General features: G+C 34.7%; 1 protein-coding gene across 1 annotated transcript; it reads left to right on the top strand.

Annotated features, from left to right (window-relative positions):
• The first annotated feature begins 8,593 nt into the window (after nucleotides 1-8,593).
• LOC104247527 (3-ketoacyl-CoA synthase 11-like) lies at nucleotides 8,594-11,054 on the top strand. Its single transcript, XM_009803568.2, has 2 exons — nucleotides 8,594-8,745; nucleotides 8,958-11,054. Exon 2 carries the CDS (start codon nucleotides 9,181-9,183, stop codon nucleotides 10,717-10,719), a length of 1,539 nt encoding a protein of 512 aa, XP_009801870.1. The 5' UTR covers nucleotides 8,594-8,745; nucleotides 8,958-9,180; the 3' UTR covers nucleotides 10,720-11,054.
• Nucleotides 11,055-12,294: the final 1,240 nt, after the last annotated feature.

Below are 12,294 nucleotides of genomic sequence, written 5' to 3'. Positions count from 1 at the left end.
GAAAATAAAGAAGTTCAGAAAGTAAAGTGTAAGAACTGTGGTCGAATCTTAAATCTTCTTCCAAAGTGTGGCACAGGCAGTTTAAGGAGGCATATGAAGAGTTGTCTTGAGCATCCTCCGAAAATTCGTATTTAAGTTGATTTGAGACAATTTGTGTTATTTTAAAATTATTAGACGTATTTATGCTTAATGTTTTAGTTTGTTAGATTAATAATTAATTTGAAGTATTATTATGCATGAAAATTTAGTTTTACCTTTTTTTGTTAATTTACTTGTTAAATGCAAACTTCAATTTTGTAATTTTGAAATAAATGTAGCACTTGCAATTTATAAGTGCAATTTTTTCCCATCTTCATTGTATTCTTTATATTTTTAATTTATATTAATATAACTTACAATGGTTATGCAAAATACAAAAAAAATTATTAAAAATTACACTAAACCGGCCCGAACAGACCCCTTGTACCCGTAACCCTTACGGTTCATTTTTTACCCGGATGAACCCGAACCTGTTAAACCCAGTAAGCCCCAACCCGTAACCGGCCCGGACCTCAACCCGTACGGTTCCTAAATTTTCCTACCCAGCCTGGCCCAGCCCACCCGTTACACACCCATAAATCACAAATCCTTATACAATTTTCAAATTCAAGCTTAAACCCAAAGCTTCAAACTTGTTAATGGTGTTTTTTGAATTTTATCAAAATTAATCACCAAATTTTCAGCATGTTTTAAGTAAATTTTTACTGAACAATAATTACGAATTCAAACTAATTTTCTAAGTTATGGAACACCAAAATCAATAAGACCCGATAAAATTTTCAAGCTTTTTCAAAAGGTCAATAGTGATGATTTTACAAAACCCAATAGTTCCTCTCCTTTTCTTTTTCTTTTTCTTGTTAGACATGGGGATTGGAGAGACGAAACATGAGGGGTAGACAAAACTAGGATGTGTGTTGTGGAAAGAAGACGAAATTGGGGGGAGGGAGGGAACGCTAGGGGTTTGAGATTGGGGAAGAAGACATGAGTTATATTTTTTTTCTTTGATTTGAAAAGGAAATAGTTAAAAAAAGGGGAAAATTAAAAATAAACTTTATTTCAGATGAATTTTTTAGTTTTCACACGCCTCTTTTATGTGTAATACACGCGCGTGACACATGTCAAAAAAGGTGTGTAATTGACATATTTTTAAAAAATTTGGTGTGTAATATTATTCCTGTGTTTAACAAATATGTAAGAGAAATTTGAGTACAAGATCGATAGGTAAAGTATGTATTTTACTTTTTATTTATTTATTATTTTACGCTATATATAGATACATAATTATCTTTTGGTTGCAAAATTGATATTATGACTTTGATGAAATAAAAAGTTGGATGACCATCTAATAATATTATTGCATGTATCTCTAACCGTCATTCTTTGTTCGTTTATGTATTATATATCTTACTTATCCTAGTTTGAGAGGAGTCTTGAAAAGTTATTTCTTCATATAAATGGTCTTTGATGCGTGTAATTCTAACAGTTAATTTCAATGGGAAAACAGAAAATAAGCCAACAAGGGAAGGAATTGTTATGAATAGTTTGTACATTGAATGCTACGTTGGATGCCTATGTTGTGAATAACTTAAAGATTAAATCTCTTACTTTATGTACATCATCTTTACTTTTTATGCCTACAAAAGGCCATGTAATTGCAAATGAAAGATACACCAAAGTAAAAGAATAAAACACTTCTCCCTTCTTTCCATCTCTTCTTATTAACATTTTACTACATTACTTTTATTTTATAACACGTTATCAGCACGAAGCTCTAATTTTATTCCTATTAAGGTATGTATCATTATAATCATTTTATTTATGGCAGTACATATCATATGCTCACTGTTTGTAGATTACTTGTGCGCTTGGGCATCTTAAATAGTTTAAGTACATTGCAGTGATAAAATAACTATTTTCTTCCGTGCTTAACTCTTAGAGGACCTCAAAGTCATCAGACTAGCTATGCACTAATGTCATACTTATAATATTCATGGACTCCCTGGATCAAAACATATCTTTAAGGCATTTTGAAAAACTATGAGAAATGAATTGACAAGCAATAATTTTATAGTTTAATTACTTTATATTTATTGGAACATATAAATAATGTTAGTCACGTTCAATTCTATTAACACATATATATCAATAATATAAAGTGAAATGAAACAAGTATGTAATTTCTACTTTATGGCAAGAATAAAATGAAATAGTAGATTGTTAACATGATATAGCTCTATTTTCATTTCTTTTACCTTAATCGTTTTGTTTTCATTAATTGTTTATTATTATAATTATTTCTCTAACTTATTCATCTTTTATGATAGTTTTCACTATGTCAAATTTATCAAAACTTGAATTTGTGGCACTTGACATCACCGGGAGGAACTATTTATCATGGGTCCTTGATGCTGAAATTCACCTTGACGCTAAAGGTCTTGGAAATACTATTATACAAGGAAATGAAGCATCAAATTAGGATAAAGCAAAGGCCATGATTTTCCTTCGTCATCATCTACATGAAGGGTTAAAAACTAAATATTTAACCGTAAAAGATCCACTTGAATTATGGATTAATTTGAAGGATCGGTATGACCACCTAAAACTTACGGTATTACCGAAAGCTCGGTATGAGTGGATACATTTAAGGTTGCAAGACTTTAAAACTGTAAGTGAGTATAATTCTGCTATCTTTAAAGTAAGTTCTCTATTAAAATTATGTGGAGACATTATCACAGATGAGTACTTATTGGAAAAAATATTTTCTACTTTTCACGTTTCAAATGTGATGCTACAACAACAATACCGTGAAAAACGTTTTAAGAAATATTCTGAGTTAATCACATGCCTACTTGTGGCAGAGCTGAATAATACTCTATTAATGAAAAATCATGAAACTCGTCCCACTGGGTCAGCTCCATTTCCGGAAGTGAATGATGTAGCAGCATATGATAAGTTTGAAAGAAAATAAAATAATTACCGTGGTCGTGGACATGGTCATAAACATGGACGTGGCAGGGGGCGAAACAATTATCGTCATTATTGGTGGAAATAAATTGGAGAACAATAAGGGTTCTCAAATTAATCATTCAAAAGGTAAAACTAGTATGTGTCACCGATGTGACATGAGAGGTCATTGGGCACGCATTTGTCGTACGCCAGAACATTTTGTCAAACTTTATCAAGTCTCCCTAAGGAAAAAAGAAAATAATGTGGATACACACTTGACCTTTCAAAATAATGATGATGAAGCAGGTTCTTCAAACAAATATGATTCTAAGGCACATCTTGCATATAAAGATGATGATTTTGAAGGCCTAACAAATATTACTCATTTAGAAGCTGGAGACTTCTTTAAGGATATTGACTGAAGAACTAATCATCTTACTGGGAAATGAAGCTATAAAAGTTGTTATTTTTATGTTTGCAACTAGTTTATTTTTCTTGAGTGTATTTTCCTAATGCATCACATGTTGCTAGTTTCTACATTCCTAATGTATTTCTTAATATTTTTTTCTGCTTGTCTTTCATATTTCTTATGATGTATTATTTATCTTTTTTTTTATGAAGAATATGAAAATTCCTCAGTTTTCAATTGGACTCAAGATTAATAAAGATGATATAGGTCTTCTGGATAGTGCTACAACACACACTATTTTAAAAGATAAGAGATATTTCTCTTATTTGGTAATGAAAGAAGCAAATGTTAATACAATATCCGGTAGTACAAGATTAATTGAAGGTTCTGGAAGAGCCAATTTATTATTACCAGGAGGAACAAATTTGGCTATTGATGAAGCACTATATTGTAGTAAATCTCAAAGAATCTTATTAAGTTTCAAAGATATTCGCCAAAATGGCTATCATATTGAGACTACAAATGATGAAAAGATTGAATATCTTTTATATTACTACAATAATGTCCGGTAAGAAATATGTGCTTGAAATGTTACCTGCTCTTTCCTCCGGCTTATACTACACAAGTATTAGCAGGATTGAAACACATGCCATAGTAAACGAGAAGTTTACTAATCAAGATAATTTTATTATTTGGCATGACCGGTTGGGCCATCCTGGTTCTAATATGATGCGTAAAATAATTGAGAATTCACATGGACATGCAATGAAGAATCAGAAGATTCTTCAATTTAAGGAATTCTCTTGTGCTGCGTGTTCTCAAGGAAAATTAATTATTAGACCATCAACTATTAAAGTTAGGATGGAATCCCCTGCATTTCTGGAACGTATACAGGGTGATATATGTGGGCCCATTCACCCTCCATGTGGACCATTCAAATATTATATGGTTTTGGTAGATGCATCTACAAGATGGTCACATGTGTGCTTACTATCAACTCGCAATATGGCATTTGCGAGATTGTTGGCTCAAATAATAAAGCTAAGAGCACAATTTCCAGATTATGCAATTAAGACAATTCGTCTTGATAATGCTGGTGAGTTTACATCCCAAGCCTTTAATGATTATTGTATTTCAACTGGGATAACAATTGAGCATCCGGTTGCTCATGTTCATACACAAAATGGTCTAGCAGAATCATTGATCAAACGCCTCCAATTAATTGCTAGACCAATGCTTATGAGAACAAAACTTCCCATTTCAGTATGGGGTCATGCTATTTTGCACGCAGCAGCACTTGTGCGGATAAGGCCCACAAGTTATCATAAAGTCTCCCCATTGCAATTGGCTTTTGGTCAGGAGCCAAATATTTCCCATCTTAGGATCTTTGGTTGTGCGATATATGTTCCAATTGCTCCACCACAACGCACAAAGATGGGTCCTCAAAGAAGGTTGGGGATATATGTTGGATATGAATCTCCTTCTATTATAAAATATCTAGAGCCGATGACTGGAGATTTATTTACGGCAAGATTTTCTGATTGCCATTTTGATGAATCAGTATATCCAATATTAGGGGGAGACAATAAGCAGCTGAAAGAGAAGATAGATTGGAATGCATTATCACTGTCTCATTTAGATCCTCGAACAAATCAATGTGAACAAGAAGTTCAAAAGATTATTCATTTACAAAATATTACAAATCAATTGCCAGATGCATTCACTGACCTACCAAGGGTGACTAGGTCACGTATTCCAGCTGCTAATGCTCCAATTCGAGTTGATATCCCGACAGGACAATAAATTAAAACAAATGAGTCGAATAGCCTGTTTGGCCAAGCCTCTCAAGAGGCCAAAAGTGCTTTTTTCCCAAAAGCACTTTTTTCCCTAACTTGAACTGTTTGGCCAAGCTTATTTGGGGAAAAAGTGCTTTTGGGAAGAAACAGAAGCAGTTTCAGAGAAGCAGAAAAAAGTAGCTTCTTTCCAAAAGCAGAAGCAGTTTTGGCTTTTCTTCTTACCTAAAATACCCTTAACAAAATATAGTATATACCAAAATAATCCTTAAACCTAATACTCAGAATATTAATTTATAAATATTTCTTCTTATTTTTAGGAAAAGTTTCTAATATATAGTGACTTTAGGGGTGAATGCTTTTATATTTGTTGAAGGAATTTTAATATATTTAACTTATATTAAAAGAATTAAGTATTTTTTAATTTTATTTTCATATTTTACTTAAATAAAATGAATTTCTTTTAATTATTGCATGTAATAACAACATTTTGAGATTATTTATTTACTTATAATATTAATTATTAAGTAAATCTATTCATGTCCTTATTCATAATTTGACACTTAAAAGCACTTTCTAAAAAGCTTGGCCAAACACAAATTATTTCTCACAAGTGCTTTTCAGACTGATTAGCTAAACACAAACTGCTTCTTTCCAAAAGTACTCTTTTCAAAAGCACTTCTCAAAACAAGCTGATTTCTCCAGCTTGGCCAAACAGGCTATAAGCCATGCTTGAAACGTGGTAGACCAATCGGTTCTAAAGATAAAAATCCCCAAAGAAGAAAATGAGCAAGTGATCAAAGTGAACATAACACATAGGTAGTGGCTCAAGAAGAGCCCCAAGACGTAACAAATGATAAGACCTTAGGGGAGATCCAAGTACCTGAAAATAATGAGAATGAAGAGATATCAATAAGTTACGTCTCAACCGGGAAAAGATGGAACCGAAATAATATTGTTATCGATAACATTTTTGCTTATAATGTTGCTGTTGAAATAATGCAACAAGATGAGGATCTTGAACCAAAATCTGTCAATGAATGTAGACAGAGAAATGATTGGCCAAAATGGAAAGACGCTATCCAGGCAGAGTTAACTTCACTTGGAAAACGTGAAGTCTTCGGACCCATAGTTCGAACACCTGAAGGCATAAAGCCAGTAGGGTATAAATGGGTTTTTGTGCGAAAACGAAATGATAAAAATGAAGTCGTTAGATATAAAGCACGACTTGTGGCACAAGGGTTTTCCCAAAGGCCTGGAATTGATTATATGGAGACATATTCTCCTGTAGTGGATGCTATCACCTTCAGGTATCTCATAAATATGGCAGTGCAAGAAAAACTTGATATGCATCTAATGGATGTTGTTACAGCCTATTTGTATGGATCATTAGACAACGAAATTTTTATGAAAGTACCTGAGGGATTTAAAGTGCCAGAAGCATATAAAAGTTTTCGAGAAACTTGTTCAATAAAGCTTCAGAAATCTTTATACGGATTGAAACAATCAGGTCGTATGTGGTACAATCGCCTGAGTGAATACCTGTTGAAAGAAGGGTACAAGAATGATCCAATTTGTCCTTGTGTCTTTATAAAAAGGTCTGGATCTGAATTTGTTATAATCGCTGTGTATGTTGATGATTTAAATATCATTGGAACTCCTGAGGAGCTTCCAAAAACAGTAGACTGTTTGAAGAAAGAATTTGAAATGAAAGATCTTGGAAAGACAAAATTTTGTCTTGGTCTACAAATTGAGTATATGAAAGATGGAATATTTGTCCATCAATCAACATACACCGAAAAGATTTTAAAGCGATTCTATATGGATAAAGCACATCCATTGAGTACCCCGATGGTTGTGAGATCACTTGATATAAAGAAAGATCCATTCCGACCTCATGAAAATGATGAAGAGCTTCTTGGTGCCGAAGTACCATATCTTAGTGCAATTGGGGCATTAATGTATCTTGCCAATAATTCCCGACCAGATATAGCTTTCTCAGTAAGCTTATTGGCAAGATTTAGTACTTCGCCAACACAAAGACACTGGAATGGTATTAAACATATATTCAGATACCTCCAAGGGACCATTGATATGGGTTTATTTTATTCAAATGAATCCAAGCCATCATTGATTGGTTATGCAGATGCAGGATATTTGTCTGATCCACACAAAGGTCGATCTCAGACAGGCTATTTATTTACAAGTGGAGGTACAGCCATATCATGGCGTTCGACAAAACAAACTATGGTTGCTACTTCTTCAAATCATGCAGAGATAATAGCCATTCACGAAGCAAGTCGAGAATGCGTTTGGTTAAGATCTATAACTCAACACATTCAGCAAACATGTGGTCTTTCTTCGAAAGAGAATATTCCAACAATATTGTATGAAGACAATGCTGCATGCATAGCTCAATTGAAAGGAGGATATATCAAAGGAGATAGAACAAAACACATTTCACCGAAATTCTTTTTCACTCATGATCTTCAGAAGAATGGTGAAATAGATGTACAACAAGTTCGTTCAAGTGATAATTTGGCTGATCTGTTCACTAAGGCATTACCAACCTCAATATTTGAAAAGCTGATATATAAGATTGGAATGCGTCGTCTTCGAGACATTAAGTGATTTTTCATCAGGGGGAGTAACTACACGCTACACTCTTTTCCTTAACCAAGGTTTTGTCCCACTGAGTTTTCCTGGTAGGGTTTTTAATGAGGCAGCAAACAATGCATATTATAAATAACTATGTATACCCCAATATTTTTTTTTGTAAGTTCTTAATGAGGCACATTATCTTACATGGACATCCAAGGGGGAGTGTTATGAATAGTTTGTACATTGGATGCTACATTAGATGCCCATATTGTGAATAACTTAAAGATTAAATCTCCTACTTTATGTCCATCATCTTTACTTTTTATGCCTATAAAAAGCCATGTAATTACAATGGAAAGATGCACCACAAGTAAAAGAAGAAAACACTTCTTCCTTCTTGCTATCTCTTCTTATTACATTTTTCTGCATTGCTTTATTTTATAACAGGAATATATATTTAAACCTTATGTTTAAATATTTTTCTAATGCTGATTAATAAAAGAGCAAGCAAGAAAAATACGAAAAATTGTTTTCTAGTGTTGTGGATTCTGGCAGCCAGGCTGCCACTAGCCTAGCAACACATTGGCACGTTGTGGTCAAATTCGATAGGCTTATTCATAGCCACGAGCAGTCCAAAATCTTTACGAAACCAAACTTCTCTCTCTCTAACTTCAAATCTCAACCCTCCATTTTCTTGATTTTGAAGTTTCAACGTTCCAAAATCCACTGCTTTATCCTCTTTCGTCCTACTTTCTTGGCTGCCCCACAAACAACTACTAGTATACAACACTTTCAGATTCTCAGTGTTGCCTCCTCCATTCCACTCCCCCTTATTTATTAATAAACCTGATTATTCCCCCTCTTTCAAATGCCATTTTCTCTCTCTCCTCTCTCTCTCTCACACACACAGAGTTCATAGGTTTCTCCGTTTGTGGGGTACTCTGCGTAGACAAAAAGGTTTGTTCTTAATCTGGGATTCTGTTAACTTATGCCTTTTTATGCTCTTAGATGCTTGTTTTGAAATGGGGTTCTTTGCTTTTTTTAATTTATTTAAGCTTTTAAGAATTGGGGTTTTGTGCTAGATCTTATGTTTGACTGTAATGTAGCTATTGTACATGAAATCTGATTCAAATTTGTTTTGTTTTGCTCCCTCTTAATTTTGGTTGCAGGAGCTTCTCTAATCTTGGACTGAGTGAGGTACTCCTTTGAAATTCTCCATTTCCTTTGTTAGATCTGGCTGTGTTTTAGGAACCCTTTTGTTGTTAAACCCTTTGACCTTATAAAAATTCAATCTTGAGAACCATTTATTAAGCAAAAAAAACTCAATCTTGAGCTGTTGGTTTTATTAGTTTTGGCCTTTTGGGTGGGGAAAAGTTGTTGAATTCCATCAAAATGAGTGAATCCAAACCGGAAGCCCAAGTTAGTAATGCCCCTTCTTATTCCAGAAACTTCCCTGATTTCAAACAATCCGTGAAACTGAAGTATGTGAAACTTGGATATCATTACCTCATTACTCATGGAATGTACGTATTTTTATCCCCTCTAGTTGTTGTCCTTGCTGCTCAACTTTCCACGTTCTCGCTCAGTGACCTATATATTCTTTGGGAGCAGCTTAGGTTCAATCTCATATCCGTCGTCATATGTTCCACCCTTTTGGTCTTCCTGTCCACCCTCTATTTCCTAACCCGTCCTCGCCCTGTATACCTTGTTGACTTCTCGTGCTATAAGCCTGAAGATTCTAGGAAATGCACGAGGCAGATTTTCATGGAGAGGTCAAAGTTGACTGGTTCGTTCCCTGATGAAACTCTTGAGTTCCAAAGGAAAATTCTTGAGAGGTCTGGACTTGGTGAATCAACCTATCTCCCTGAAGCCGTGTTGAGGGTACCGCCAAATCCTTGTATGGCAGAAGCAAGAAAAGAAGCTGAGATTGTTATGTTTGGTGCCATTGATGAACTCCTTGCTAAAACCGGTATTAAGCCGAAGGATATTGGAATTCTAGTAGTAAATTGCAGTTTGTTTAACCCAACACCGTCATTGTCTGCAATGATCGTGAACCATTACAAGCTTCGTGGAAATATTGTTAGCTACAATCTCGGTGGAATGGGTTGCAGTGCTGGGTTGATCTCGATTGATCTTGCAAAAGATCTTCTTCAAGTCCATCCCAATACTTATGCTTTGGTGCTCAGCATGGAAAACATCACTCTGAACTGGTATTTTGGGACTGAGAAATCCATGCTCCTTCCGAATTGCTTATTCCGGATGGGAGGCGCTGCTGTATTGCTCTCCAACAAAGGATCTGAGCGAAGAAGATCAAAGTACCAGTTGGTTCATACTGTCAGAACTCACAAAGGTTCTGATGACAAGTGCTTTTCTTGTGTTTATCAAATGGAAGATCCCAATGGAAAAGTTGGAGTATCGCTGTCGAAGGATTTGATGGCAGTAGCTGGCGATGCGCTAAAAACCAATATCACTACATTGGGTCCTCTTGTGCTTCCTATGTCCGAGCAGTTGCTTTTCTTCGCAACGCTCGTGGGAAGAAAACTGTTGAAGATGAAGATCAAGCCTTATATCCCAGATTTTAGATTGGCCTTTGAGCATTTCTGCATCCACGCTGGCGGCAGAGCTGTGTTAGATGAAATAGAGAAAAACCTGCAACTTACTGACTGGCACATGGAGCCTTCAAGGATGACATTGTATCGATTCGGAAACACCTCAAGTAGCTCTCTCTGGTACGAATTGGCCTACTCGGAAGCTAAGGGAAGGATCAAGAGGGGAGACCGAACTTGGCAGATAGCATTTGGTTCAGGTTTCAAATGTAACAGTGCAGTTTGGAAAGCTTTACGGTCAATTAATCCAGCCAAGGAGAAGAACCCGTGGATGGATGAGATCAACCAGTTCCCTGTTGATGTTCCAAGGGTTGCAAAAATCTAACAATCCTTCATTTAGCTTAGTGTTCCCAAAATTGTTGGGGAATTATTCTTTATCTGTTGGCATGTGCTGTTCAGTCGTTTCCTTTTGTGATTCGAAAGCTAGTCTTTAGCTGATGTAATTTCTATTGAGAAGCTGGGATAGGGAATTCTACTTGCTTTCAATTGTAATGAGGATCAATCAAGTAAGTGTTCTTCTTGGATATTGAGTTTAGGGTCATTGACTTGGTGGTAATTTGGAGTTGAGGGGGTAATTTGCTGAATATCTGCCAGTTGATATTCATGTGTACTATTTCTTATTCATGATTTATCCTAGAAATTGATACATTTATTATGTAATGCTGATTGTTTTAATCAGTGGAGCACACTGGTTATGTTGGAGAAGAGCAGTTGTGCTATTGCTCTCTGCAATAAGTTTCCTTCATCAATATGCATTTCCCTATTAACCCCATCATCTTGCCCCCTAGAAAGAAAAAATAAAAACATGTATATTGCCTGTCTCAAACAAGCAACTAATGATCAAGGAAAGAAAAGGGATCTAAGGCAAGGATGATATTTACGTAAGGATTCAAATTTTACAGAATAAATAGAGGTGAGAAATGTGCTTTAAAACAGGAACCTCGCAGTAAAACATTCATTTCAACTTGTTAGGTTTTGTCATCCTCAATCTTTTGATGGCTCCTATGTTTTATCATTCAATGTCCACAATCTACAGGTTAAGAAGCAGATTTAAGATTGAAGATGTAAAATGAATCTGTTGGTGATGTAAAATTGAAGATGTTATTCTACTCGTGCAAATTTATTTTAAATGTACATAAAAAAGTTAATTCCCTATTGAAAATATTGACTTTACTTGTGTTGTTAGTAATATAGGTGTGATTCCTTATTTAAAATGGTAATTACGTTTGTTTCTTGATATTTGAGATGTGATTTTTTTTATGCAAATGAAAAACGCCTATTAAGTTGACTTCAATAAGCTCAAAAGGGATCAAATCGAACCGATACAGATTCCTAACAAATTGTATTAGTCATTATAAAGTAGAGCATACATTAAAGAATATTTTGACACCTAATGTCTTCAAATCCTAGTTCCTGTCACCCAAAAATGAAAAAAAGAAGAAAAAGGAAATATGGCAAAGCGCGTGAAATTGGGAAAGGTTATTTTTTTTTTGAAACACAAGTCATTGTAATTCGATAAGATTTGTGACCAATTGAATATGATTGGTAGAATAACAATAATATCAAATCCTGTCAATTCGTTAGAAATTGCGAATAACTGAACAACACAAACATGTCTTATAAATCTGTCATTTGTCAGAACTTGTGATAGAGTTTCTGGATATATTTTTAAATTAATTACTGCTTCAACTATATGCGATAAATAGGGTGGTATAGCACTAATTTTCCGGAGGTAACATGCGGCCGGTGACGTTCAATTCTTTATGGCGTTGACTCGATTTTCCCCTATATGTATCTCCAAATGCCTACCAATTTCCAACCTTTATTATTCATCTTTTCATTTTTTTAAAACATTTTTGGGGTTTTTTTTATACTTGCTTCTAGTTTATATAAGTTTGAA

Source organism: Nicotiana sylvestris, chromosome 6 (assembly GCF_000393655.2).
Source record: "Nicotiana sylvestris chromosome 6, ASM39365v2, whole genome shotgun sequence".
Taxonomy (NCBI): domain Eukaryota; kingdom Viridiplantae; phylum Streptophyta; class Magnoliopsida; order Solanales; family Solanaceae; genus Nicotiana; species Nicotiana sylvestris.
This window is presented reverse-complemented; position numbering and strand designations above follow the sequence as displayed.